The 13856-nt window shown below is 40.9% G+C and overlaps 1 protein-coding gene across 1 annotated transcript in view; it reads left to right on the forward strand.

The window, feature by feature from the left end:
- Window positions 1–12767, forward strand: part of LOC137347668 (tetratricopeptide repeat protein 16-like) — a 48813-nt gene extending 36046 nt beyond the window's left edge. Inside the window, exons 10-14 of the mRNA XM_068012343.1 lie at window positions 933–1074; window positions 4179–4344; window positions 5107–5249; window positions 10819–10960; window positions 12189–12767. Coding sequence (XP_067868444.1) covers window positions 933–1074; window positions 4179–4344; window positions 5107–5249; window positions 10819–10960; window positions 12189–12365 — 770 coding nt within the window. The 3' untranslated portion in view covers window positions 12366–12767. The remainder of the gene's footprint in view (window positions 1–932; window positions 1075–4178; window positions 4345–5106; window positions 5250–10818; window positions 10961–12188) is intronic.
- Window positions 12768–13856: the final 1089 nt, after the last annotated feature.

Below are 13856 nucleotides of genomic sequence, written 5' to 3' on the forward strand. Positions count from 1 at the left end.
TCCTTTGACAGCACCTTCCAAACCCGCAACCTCTACTACCTAGAAGGATCAGGGCAGCTGATGCATGGGAACACCATCACCTGCAAGTTCCCCTTCAAGTCACACACCATCCTGACTTGGAACTATTTTGCCGTTCCTTCACTGTCGCTGGGTAAAAACCAGGAACCCCCTTCCTAACATCACTGTGGGTGTATCTACATCAAATGGACTGCAGCGGTTCAAGAAGGCGGCTCACTACCACCTTCTCGAGGACAATTAGGGATGGGCAACAAATGCTGGCCTTGCCAAAAATGCTAACAACCCCTGAAAGGGTAAAAAAATGACAATTTCAAGTGTTCAATGTCGCCCTCTAGCAATCTGAATGGACAAAAATGACTTTTGTAAGTGATGTTTTTGAAGAATGGCAATGTTTTGAGAGCTGTGATTGGTTTGTGGGAACAAAAACAATTGAAGCGTCTCCGATAATTTGTCCATGGTAACTGCTGCTCATGGGGCTCTGATAACCATGCAACCATTTCCATGGTAACTGAGCCAGTGAAACAGTGTGACTGATAAATCACATCTGTTATTGGTCCATGGTAACTGCTAGTCCTAAGTCTCTCGTAACCATGAATGGCAAAATTACATCACCCAGCACCTCTCTTTGGAAATATGTTACTGAGGTCTCCACTGATTGTACCATAAATTGGGAGGAGATTCAATGTTTTCTTCCCATTAACTATAAAATTAATCAAAATGTATTGCACTGCCAGATGAATGGAAATATATGTAAATAAATAAAAAATAATATGGTAAATACATACTTTTCATATTTAACCTTGAACAGGAAGTAGAATACTTATAGTTATATACCTATAGATATCAATGTGAATGTCATTTAATTACGTTGAGCTATTTTTCTTGACAAAATGTCTGGTTTACTTTTCATTCAGATTGTTTCCTCAAGCAGTGTAACCTGGACTTTGCATTATTAGACTATGAGCAAGCTCAGGAGCTGGATCCTGAGGACTGGCGGATACAGATCCGTATCGCTGCGATAAACAATGAGAAAGGACTTATGGAACATGAGAACAGGTAACGATATTTTCCCTTCACTAATATGATGAATGTCCCTTCTGTGCATGTAATGATCAGGCTGCAAGATGAAATGTTTTCCACTTTGTAGTTAGTGACAGCAAGGTGCAATCTCAAGCTACTTGCAATGTAAATCCATCAGTCATACGTTACCTCAGGAATACAATTGGTCTCTTTTACAAGCTTATTGTTTTTTTTTGCCTTACCCAGTGAGATTAGCATATTAGTACCAAATTTCAGAGTCCGTTTTTGCATGGATAGAACAACATAGAACAGTACAGCACAGTACAGGCCCTTCGGCCCACGATGTTGAGCCAAACCTTTAACCTACTCTAAGATCAAACTAACTACCTACCCTTCATTCTACTATCATCCATGTACCTATCCAAGAGTCGCTTAAATTCCCCTAATGTATCTGCTTCTACTACCACCGCTGGCAGCGCATTCCACGCACCCACCACTCTCTGTGTAAAGAACCTACCTCTGACATCTCCCCTAAACCTTCCTCCAATCACCTTAAAATTATGCCCCCTGGTGATAGCCCTTTCCACCCTGGGAAAAAGTCTCTGGCTATCCACTCTATCTATGCTTCTCATCATCTTGTACCCCTCTATCAAGTCACCTCTCATCCTTCTTCGCTCCAATGAGAAAAGCCCTAGCTCCCTCAATCTTTCTTCATAGGACATGCCCTCCAGTCCAGGCAGCATCCTGGTAAATCTCCTCTGCACCCTCTCTAAAGCTTCCACATCCTTCCTATAATGAGGCGACCAGAACTGAACACAATATTCCAAGTGTGGTTGAACCAGGGCCTTATAGAGCTGCAGCATAACCTCGCGGCTCTTAAACTCAATCCCCCTGTTAATGAAAGCCAACACACCATACGCCTTCTTAACAACCCTATCAACTTGGATGGCAACTTTGAGCAATCTATGGACATGGACCCCAAGATCCCTCTGTTCCTCCACACTACCAAGAATCCTGTCTTTAAGTCTGTATTCTGCATTCAAATTCGACCTTCCAAAATGAATCACTTCACACTTTTCCAGGTTGAACTCCATCTGCCACTTCTCAGCCCAGCTCTGCATCCTGTCAATGTCCCGTTGCAACCTACAACAGCCTTCCACACTATCCACAACTCCAGCAACCTTCATGTCATCGGCAAACTTGCTAACCCAGCCTTCCACTTCCTCATCCAAGTCATTTATAAAAATCACAAAGAGCAGAGGTCCCAGAACAGATCCTTGTGGAACACCACTGGTCACCGAGCTCCATGCTGAAAACTTTCCATCTGCTACCAGACAGCCAACTTCCCCTGTATCCCATGCCTCCTTACTTTCTGAATGAGCCTACCATGGGGAACCTTATCAAACGCCTTGCTAAAATCCATATACACCATATCTACTGCTCTTCCTTCATCAATGTGTTTTGTCACATCTTCAAAGAATTCAATAAGGCTTGTGAGGCATGACCTGCCCCTTACAAAGCCATGCTGACTGTTTCTAATCAAACCATGCTTTTCCAAATAATCATAAATCCTGTCTCTCAGAATCCTCTCCAATAATTTGCCCACTACCGACGTAAGACTGACTGATCTATAATTCCCAGGGTTATCCCTATTCCCTTTCTTGAACAAGGGAACAACATTTGCCACCCTCCAATCATCCGGTACTACTCCAGTGGACAGTGAAGACGCAAAGATCATCGCCAAAGGCACAGCAATCTCTTCCCTCGCTTCCCGTAATATGCTTGGGTATATCCCGTCTGGCCCCGGGGACTTATCTGTCCTCATACCATTCAAAATTTCCAGCACATCCTCCCTCTTAACCTCAACCTGTTCGAGCATATCAGCCTGTTCCACGCTGTCCTCACAAACGACCAGGTCCCTCTCACTAGTGAATACTGAAGCAAAGTATTCATTTAGGACCTCCCCTACCTCCTCCAACTCCAGGCACAAGTTCCCTCCACTATCCCTGATCGGCCCTACCCTCACTCTGGCCATCCTCTTGTTCCTCACATAAGTGTAGAACGCCTTGCGATTTTCCTTAATCCTACCTGCCAAGACTTTTTCATGTCCCCTTCTAGCTCTCCTAAGTCCATTCTTCAGTTCCTTCCTGGCTACCTTGTGACCCTCTAGAGCCTGTCTGATCCTTGCTTCCTCAACCTTAAGTAAGCTTCCTTCTTCCTCTTGACTAGCTGTTCCACATCTCTTGTCATCCAAGGTTCCTTCACCCTACCATCCCTTCCCTGCCTCATCGGGACAAACCTATCCAGCAGTCGCAGCAGGTGCTCCCTCAACAACCTCCACATTTCTGTCGTGCATTTCCCTGAGAACATCTGTTTCCAATTTATGCTCCCCAGTTCCTGCCTAATAGCATTGTAATTCCCCCTCCCCCAATTAAATATTTTCCCATCCCATCTGCTCCTGTCCCTCTCCATGACTATAGTAAAGGTCAGGGAGTTGTGATCACTATCACCGAAATGCTCTCCCACCGATAGATCTGCCACCTGGCCTGGTTCATTGCCAAGCACCAAACCCAACATAGCCTCTCCTCTAGTCGGCCTATCTACATATTGAGTCAGGAAACCTTCCTGGACACACCTGGAGCTGGAGTAAAAAATATCCATGTACTACAAATTTCACCAGAAGGAATCAGCATTTGATGGTAGCAAAATACCAGATAGGTTTGAGTAAATTGTTAGGGCTTATCTTTTTTTTAAATATGTGGAAGTTTAGCTATAGGGAATAACAGTAATAGGACTTCTTAAGAGTTGCAGTCCTGTCTGCAGAATTACAATATGAACTGCTTCAAATTGTGCTGTGAATTGGTATTAATTCAGTGATCTTACTCACAATAGAAAATCATGAATGTCACACTGATGCAACAGTTAGGATTCACATCATTGAGAAACTGCAAAAAGAACATAGCATTGTTTAAAATTGGATGTTGCTCGCTGCCACTGTGTGAAGGCAAAACAATGTTCCATTTCCCCATTTCTCGTGTTGATTAACGTTTCTTTGCATATTGGAACACGATTAAAGACGCCCGGATAAGGCATTTTGTTTTAAACTGATTAAATTTCCCTTCATTTTCTTTTGGAACCAGAAACTATCAGCAGGCTGAAAAGCAATTTACCAGTGCCATTGACAGCAATCCACATGTGTCCCAGTACTACCTGCACAGGGCTAAAACACGAGCGATTCTGCAGCATGTGACTGGTTCCCAGGAAGATGCAGTCATGTCATTGTTGTTGGATATAAGAAATAAACAGGTAATAATTCAGGTCAAATCTGATACAGCATAGTAGCATTAGCTGATTGTGATGAAATTACAATTTTAGGAACCACATAATTCAGTAGTTTGACTTAGCTGGTAAAAAGAAAGACTTTCATTTATATAGAGCCTTTCGTGACCTCAGGATATTCCAAGGAGTTTTGCACCTGAGGTATTTTAAGGGGGGTTTGATATTTATTTGGGAAATAATGCTATTAAAGGATGGGAGGAAATATAATTTAAAAAGACAAAGCTGCCATATCAAACCAATGATGAAGCAGGCACATTGGGCTGAATGGCCTACTCTTGTACCTATGTCAAGCACTCCCTTCGAAGTAGCAGCTATATATCACACCAGATCATAAATCAATTCCACCCTCTCACAGAGGTAAGGCTGCTTTTAGATAACTGTCCAGAAAAAAACACTTTTGAGCAATAAGGTATTAGATACATAGGGTCATGTTTTGGTTCATAGGGAGTGACGTCTTGCCTGGGGATTTTTAAAAAATGTAATATGGAGATTCTTTAATATTCAAAACTGGACAGATCACAATTCTGATTCTGGATATTTAAAATAATTATAGTAAATTCCTTCTTGAACTGAGTATGTTAAATGTGTTCTTCATTCACATTAGAAAATTGCATTGACTGCAGTAAGGCAGATATATAAAGTTAAATCCTGGTCCCTTTGTTTGAATCTACCCATACAAATTCATGGTACTAAATGGGTTAATTTGTCTCTATATTCTCTTCTGTTTAGATTATTCCACTTCTAACGCACCTCTTCCCTGGAAAATCCAGAGATGAGATTTTGACCAGTAAAATTGTAGAATCTGCAAGAGCAAAGTTAAACGCGAGTCTCCTTGCCCGTGCACCTTGTGCCATGAAAATGCTTCAACAAAGGTACAACACTGGGTTCCATCATGGTTACAAGTAGATTGAAGTTATTCTAAAGTTCGAAATACACTGTTCTTTGAGTCTCTTCCCTGCTTCACCATTGTGTTAGAATTATTACAGTATTTCCTACTCAAGATCAATCTTCGTATCTCAAAATTATGGAACTCCTCATCTCTCTCAATCTCCCATTTACCCTATAATCTTTAGGCTTTTGAAATCCAAGCTTGGTGTCACCTAGTCACTACTTGATTTACCTTGGTACACGGTTCTCAATGAAAGACTTTTCATTGATGTTAGTCACTTATTCCCGACTGTCAGCTCAGTTAGGCCATGCGATGGGAGCAATGTCAAATGACATCTTTTATAAATCTTTGTAGTTGATTGAAATTGATCATTTGTATAGATCTTTATTAAGAGCTTAGTGTCAGCCTGTGAAGTAATGTGATCCCTAATCAAGCACTGCCCGAGTGTGTGGTGGGGGAAGCTTCATTCGAGGAATTCGAGGGAATTGGATTGTTATCTGAAAAGGAAGAATGTGCAGGGCTACGGGGAGAAGGTCAGGGAGTGGCACTAGGTAAATTGCTCCATCGGAGAACTGGCGCAGACACGATGGGCTGAATGGCCTCCTTCTATGCTGTAACAATTCTGTGATTCTGTGATGTGTGAAGATTTTTTTTTATTAATTTGTTCTTGGAGTGGTATTTACTTCCCTGGGAGCATTCAGAGTCATGCACAAAATATGGGAGTGGACTCACATGTAGAGATCAGGTTCCCATCTCTGAAGGCCTAGTGAACCAGTTGGGTTTTTAACAACAATCCAGCAGTTTTCACAGTCATTTTCTTGTGCTATCCCACAGATTATCAGCTTTAACTTCTTGTGATGGGATTTTGAACTCATAACCTCTGGGTTGCTAATTCAAGACCATAGCCATTACACTGCCCAGAGATGCTTTAATAATTATATTTCATGGATAGTAAGTGTACAGGCTGTTGCTCTCTAGCAAGGTTTCCTGCAGGATAAGGTCTTCATGATGAGACTAAGAATGCTGGTTTGAAAAATTCAGAGAATTCCTCTCATGTTCTAATTTCCTTTTGGCAAACTGCAAACAACTGATATTACTCTCCTGCCTGATAAGGGATTTGGAAAATTAACAAGGCATCACTCTTCCCTTCCCTTTCCTTACATGCAGATATTAGATTCTGCCAGTCACTTGAAGACAGTGTTCCATTCATTGTTCAATGTATTGTGTTTCTTAGCCTTTTCGATACTTACATCAAACTGAGCTGAAATGATTGCACTGGCAATTCCTGTTTCTATTGGGGTTGATAGCACCAAGTGTATCAAATTGGACCCTTCCTGCTCCATGACTTCCTAGTGGGTACTCATCACATGGTTACCCTAACTCTTTCTAGACAAGGGTGGTTATATTTCCCCATTTCCGGGGCACAGTCCCGGGATGAGATACTGTGTCCCCAAGCGAACAATGTCCACGGTTCACGAAACTCGTCCCCAAATGAATACCCTAACTATTAACAACATTTGGGCTCAAATCAGGAGTCATGTGACCCCGAGCTGCCCTGCGGTCAGTCAATAAAGTGAGTGAGGCTGTGCGGCAGGGCGGGTTCTGATTGGTGGGAGGGGATGTCAATCTCCTGTTTTCACCCAGTAGGAGGTGGACTAACTGAGGGACTTTAACTTATGAAGAGATTGCACACTATGGCCACAATGTGCATGCTCCGCCTCCACCCTCCAACCATTCCCCCCTCCGCAGCAAATCCCTGGATAGTCCCCAAATAGTGTGCAGTTTTCCTGTGGAAATTGGTTGAAGAGAAAGTGGCCCTGGAGCCAAAATGTCCACATAGTGGGGGCCACTGGTAACCAGATTAATGAGTGGCGGCTGGAGCTGGGCCTTGTGGCTATCCCTGCAACCAGCTCAGAGCATGCTCCGCAGCCTTGAATAGTGTGGTTGAGTATTGGTCTGTGTCCCCGAATTCAGTATAGAGTGTACAGTCACCCTGAAGTCACCAGATTCTGATATTACAGGTTTACATGTTTTACTTTGGGTGTAGTGACCAATGTCAGATCTCTCATTGCAATTTGTAACCCCTTCCCACCATACCAGTCACCCAGCTTTACAGAATAATAAAACACAGATGAAATACGTCTATCGAGTTTAACTTTACACAAAGTTTGAACTTAAAACAAGTATACATTTTCAGCTCCAGCCATGTGCATTGACACTGAAGCCACTCCTACAAAGTATTCAATATAAATTTGAACAGCTAAGATTTGAAACATTACTCCCATGTACTGGTTAACTTTATTGGGTATAACAATGTTTTGTACAGAACGTACACACATGTTACAATGTCTAATTAACCAACTGCAAATTTTAAGCCTGCAGTGACTTAATATTTTCATGAACACTATTATGGAGCTAAGGCTTCACAAATCCAACAGATGTTTGCCCCTTTTTTTAAAAAAGAGAAATAAAAATTCTTCATTTCATATGAAAGGTACAATATCATCATTCTGAAGAGACTATACATAAGGATAATCTTGCATTGACTTCTCATATTAATAAAATACTTCTTTCCTAAATCATGGGGCCAGACCTAACTTGCCAGTGGGTTCTCTACTTGTCCCCACCAATCCAAAGGCACTTATGTCCAGATGCTAATAGTGAAGGTCAGTGTGAGCACCTGATAACAGGGTCTTCAACTTCTGCCAGACAAAGCAGCAACTATAATTATTTACATAGAACAGAGTCAGTAATAAATAGTAACAGTGATGCAAGTCCACAGAACAGTGTCTGTTTCATTCTTTTTCACAGGACAATTGTAACATATATAAGGCCATTGGAGAATCCGTCTTGCCCTTTGGCATTTCAGGAAAATTTGTTTAAAATGTTATGTTCGATTCCATTGGCTTGGCTCAGTGTCTGCACTATTGCCCAAGTCAGAAGGCTGTGGGTTCAAGTTTCACAAAAGACTTGAGCACATGATTTAGACTGATAATTCGGTGGAGTGCTGCACTGTCAGGGATGCTGATTTTGAGATGAGGCACTAAACTGAGGCCCAGCTGTCTGTTCAGGTGGACAAAAACATCTCACGACACTGTTTGAACAAGAGCTGTTGAGGTGTCCTGGCCAATATTTATTCCTCAATACCACCACCATAAACTAATAAATCAGTCATTTATCTCATGTGCTGTTTCTGGAACCAGGTTGTGCACAAATTGGCTGCCACATTTGCTTATGTAACAACTGTGACTACATTTCAATAGTAATCAGTCTGTGATGCACCTTGGGCCACGTTGCCGATGTGAAGGGTGGTGTGTGAATGAATGCATGTCTTTCTTTTCAATTTATGTTAACTACATGGACCACATTTGTAAGATAGTGGTCCACATTATCACTGCTTCTTTATTGCATCATGTCCCATTATAGAACTAAATGAGTACAAACTTCTCAAGGTTTAGGGAGCATTGGAAATACAAAGAATTTCTTTTATTCCTCTGGGTATTGAACTCCCAGCAAAACTATTAAAGGCTTCTGAAGGTATGCTACCTTGTTTAAGGGTAAATGATGGCATAGTGGTAATGTCACGAGGCTAGTAATCCACTTGTACAGGCTAATGCTCTGCAGACATGGGTCAAATCCCACCACAGCAGTGGGGGAATTTAAATGTAACTAATAAAAATCTGGAATTGAAAGCTATTCTCAGCAATGGTGGCATGATTGTCAAAAAAAACCCATCTCGTTCACTGATGTCCTTTCGGGAAGGAAATCTGCTGTCCTTACCTGGTCTGGCCTACATGTGACTCCAGACCCACAGCAATGTGGTTGAATCTTAACTGCCCTCTGTAATGACCTAGCAAGCACTCCATTCAAGGGCAAGTAGGGATGGGTAACAAATGTTGATCTGTCAATGATGGCCACATCCCTTGAAAGCGTAACAGGAAAATTTAATATTTCTCATACCTCTGGGTTACAAGATGTGGGTCAAGCTCCATATCAGGGTTTGAGCTCAATCTAAGTGGACACCTCAATGCAGATTTGAAGGAGTGTTGTATTATTAAAGATACTGTCCTTTAGATGATACTTTAAAAATTAGGTCTTAACTGTCAATTTTGGTGATCCCATTACATCATACACAGGGAGTTCGTCCAATGTCCTGACCAACATTCCTCTCTCAAATGGTCCCACAAATAAAAAATCAAACAATCATTCAACCTTACGAAGCTGTCTCTTCTACATTGGAGACAGCAAATGCAGACTGGGTGACCGCTTTGTGGAACATCTCCACTCAGTTCACCTTCTGCTCGCCTGTCATTTTAATTCTCCGCCCCACTCCCATTGTGACCTCCCTGTCCTCAGACTCCGACACTGTTCTAGTAAAACTCAATGTAAGCTCAAAGAACAGCACCTCATCTTTTCATTAGGGACTTTATAGCCTTCCTAACTCAACATTGAATTCAACAATTTCAGACCGTAACCCCTGCCCCAATTTGTTTTGGAGAGCAACTGTGGATAATGATTCTGCTATTCCCAGTTAACCACCTCAAGACCCATATTTCGTTTCTTTATTTGCCCCACCATTCCTTTTGTCATTTAATCTCTCGTGACCTCCCACATCACAGGCCTTCCCATTTCTTCTTTTTCCCCCTGCTCCCTTTCCCTACCTCTGTACATCTCTGTTTCTCTCTGCACCGATGCTGACTGATCTGAGTATTTCCAGCATTTTCTGTTTTTAATTTAGATTTCCAGCATCCACATAATTTTGCTCTTGTAAACATGTATTTGCTGTTTGTAGGATATTTCAGGTGAAGAATGGGTTCTTTCTTTGCTTACATAACAATAGGAACGGCACTTAAAAAGCAAGTGCTATAATCAATAATTTGTTTTTAATAGCTATCTTAGGTCATTCTCAAAGTTAGTTAAGTAGCTGTGCTAGTTCTGAAGAAGTTATATGCTGTAATGCCAAGTTGATATTCTGTAGTTTGTGAGCAGGTAACTTTGGGGATTAGACAAACTTTATAGAAAAATAAAGCTTTCTGAAAATTCAACTGTGATTACCTTCTGTCAGAGGATTAAAAATTAAGTAGCCCCCACCCCAGTCAAGCATTTGTAAAGTCTTCAAAAATATTTGGTGTGATGGACTATATATTTTCCTCATTCCTTGTATGCAAATTAGGATACTTTTAAAATTTAATGCACAATGGCCATTACATCATAATGAAGAAAAACACTTTTTAAGCACTATTTTAATTTTACTTCTCTCATTTAGAATTGACTGAAATTTGAACTTTTGTTTTTAAACTTGTTTTTTTCTGTAATTCGTGAATTTTAAATCCTATTTCCAACAAACAGGTAAAAGCAAAAAAAAGGCAAATTAACAGCAAGTTCTGACAGGGTATTGTTTAAAATATGCTGACCTAATTTCTTCTTAAGTCAGAAATGAGGAAGTAAACAGACTCGGTGGGCCGAAGGGCCTGTTTCAGTGCTGTATCTCTAAATAAAAAAAATTTAAAAATTAATTTGAGCTTTGGCACTTTACTCTGTGTTCCTTGCAGACAGGCCCTTCCAATGCAACCAAAGCATCCAACCAGAGAGATCTCTGACACAAAGAAAGATGCGCATAAAGCAGAAAGTGATTTCGCACCTTGTATAAAGGAAACAGACCTGTATAAAGAAATTATAGCAAGAAAGAAAATGGTAAGGACAATTTGAACAGTCACTATTTAAGAGAGAACCAGTCTTAGCAATTGTGGAAATAGCTGCCAATTGGCCAAAAAAAAAGTCATTATCCTTTATAGTGCTATTCATACTTCCCTCTGTGGCCTCATGAGTGAGAACAATGCAAGTGTAGAACAGCTGGAGTATTGTGTACAATTCTGAGCACCAGACTTTCAGAAGGATGTGAAGGCTTTGGAGAGGATCCTGAAGAGATTTGCTATAATGGTTGCAGGGATGAGGGATTACAGTTATGTGGAAAGACTGGAGAAGCTGGGAGTGTTTTCGTAGAGTAGAAAAGGCTAAAAGGAGATTTGATAAAGGTGTTTAAAATCATGAAACGTATAGGCTGAGCTATTAAAGAGATACTGTTGCCAATGGCTGAAGGGTTGATAACCAGACAGCACAGATTTAAGATAATCAGACCAGAGGCAATAGGAGGAAAAACTTCTTTATGCAACAAGTGGTTAGGATTTGGAATGCACATAGGATGGTGGATACAGATTCAATTGTAAACTTCAAAAGGGAATTAGATAAATACTCTAAGAAGAAAAAATTGCAGGGACATCGGAAAATAATGGTGGAGTGGGATTGCTCTTTGAAAGAGCTGTTGTAGACTTGATGGGCTGTATCAGTCTATGATTTTAAGCCACACATATTGCAAGGTACCTGGTTCAATTCCTGGTCTAGCCTGAGCTACAACATCTCAGCCAAGGTATAATTGGGTCTTCTGCTGGGTTACAGATGGGAAAAATTAGTCATGGTATCTCCTCTTGATCACCATCCACTGAACCCCTCTCTGAAAAGAGCATGGATGGCAGGAGAACAGGACCAGTGTTGGCTGTGATAATCTCCACAGTTGGTAGCTTGTCTATCAATATCTACCTGCACGTGATCTTCTGGATTAGGCCTGATTCTTCCTGCAGTTTTGCTCAGTGATATCCCCCCAATGGGGAGTTCCTAGAAACAGCTCCATTGAAACCAATATTGGGAACGATGACTTCAGGCTGGCTTGAGAGCTCATGGAGAGGCACCTACCCCTTAGAAAACGTGTTTATGGTTAGACTTACAGGAGCACTTCCTTTTTTGAATGAAGGTCAAGTTGTTTCAGAACAGGTTTTTTCCACTAGTCGAGCTTGTTGTTTAATGTGCATTCGCTGTGACCTGTAACTATGCCTAACAGATGATGCATTTTTCTACATTGATGCAGATAACTCTAGAAATCAAAAAGTCTCTTCACAATAGGAAACCCCTGCTCGTTGACAGACCAAGGATTAGAATGATTTTAAAGCCTTCAGATAATGCTTCCCACTGTTCAGAAGCTGCATCATTAAGCAAGCCGCACAACTGGAAAAAGTTTAACTCTCTTTTTACAGGTGGGACTTGAGAAATGCAAGTTACCTTTCACTGCTTCTTCTGTCAGTCAATTCCATTAAACCATTTAACAAACAGTACATTAACATTTGCTAATAACTACAGATCAAATAGATATTTAAACCTCAATTGTGCTGGTACTAAATGTGCACAGAATTAGAATTGTGATGAAATGCTTATATAGTCTATTGTATTAAAAAAGCACCATTACAGTTGCTTGAATGAGAGATGTTTTTACCGACCAGGATTTATATGCACTCATATCATTTAAAAACATCCGCAAATATCATCCACAAATATAATTCAGTGAAACCTAGAGCTGTTTAAATGCATCTCCATTGTCAGGCTGGTGTGCAGTGTGAGCTGGATAAATAATTGTATATTTCCTAACTTATTTTTATTAAAGGAGCTATAGAAATGCAAATTGTTGTTGTTGTTGCTGCTTAACTTTCACAACTGTCTTTTTTAATACTTCAGATTCTTCCAGTGCCCCTCCCATCTGACCTTAAAATACGATACCCAATTAACTTGGTGCACCAACACCATAGAGGATGCAGATAACTAATAAACCGCTCTCTCTGGTAATTGAGGGGAAAAAAGAGCTGTTGGATTGTAAACATTGTAAATTTAGTGTATTCTTAACACAGGTTTTGCAGCTGGGACACATCTGGCACATAGCAGCCATCACAGTTAGCGATGAAACAATTTTTAAAATGAGAGCCATTGACCTGGAGCCTAAACCTCAGTTGTTTTACAAGTAGCTACAATTACCTAAATGCTCCTATTAATGGGAGATGGTAGGGTAGTGGTAAAGTCACTGGACTATTAATCTAGATACCCAGGCTAATACTCTGGGGACATGGGTTCAAATCCCACCACCAGCAGCTGGTGGAATTTAAATACAATTAATAAATTCGATTAATTAATACAAATCTGGAATTGAGAGCTAGTCTCAAGAATGGTGACCGTGAAACCACCATCGATTATCGTAAAAACCCATCTGGTTCATTAATGTCCTTTAGGGAAGGAAATCTGCCGTCCTTACCTGGTCTGGCCTACATGTGACTCCAGACCCACAGCAATGTGGCTGAATCTTAACTGCCCCCTGAAATGGCCCAGCAAGACACTCAATTGTACAAAACCGCTACACAAAGGACTGCAGCAGTTAAAGAAGTTACCTCACCACCACCTTCACAAGGGCAATTATGAATGGGCAACAAATGCTGGCATTGCCAGTGATGCCCACATCCCATGAAAATAAATTAATCATGGCCTTAAAAGAAACAGGCCAGGTTAGTGGCTAAATCTTACACGCGCTTCAGATCATCGACAAGTCATTAATATTCTGAATAGCCTTAAAATGCGAAATTTCAGGCTCTATAGATTTTGCCATATTCTTATCGCCCAAAAAAATTCCAACTCTGATAAAACCACCAGTTCTCACAATTTCCCACCCAGCTGTTTTAGTAATACTTATTTTCAGTAATGCTTCTCTCTCCTCTCT

This window comes from Heterodontus francisci, chromosome 32 (genome assembly GCF_036365525.1).
Source record: "Heterodontus francisci isolate sHetFra1 chromosome 32, sHetFra1.hap1, whole genome shotgun sequence".
Classification (NCBI taxonomy): Eukaryota; Metazoa; Chordata; class Chondrichthyes; order Heterodontiformes; family Heterodontidae; genus Heterodontus; species Heterodontus francisci.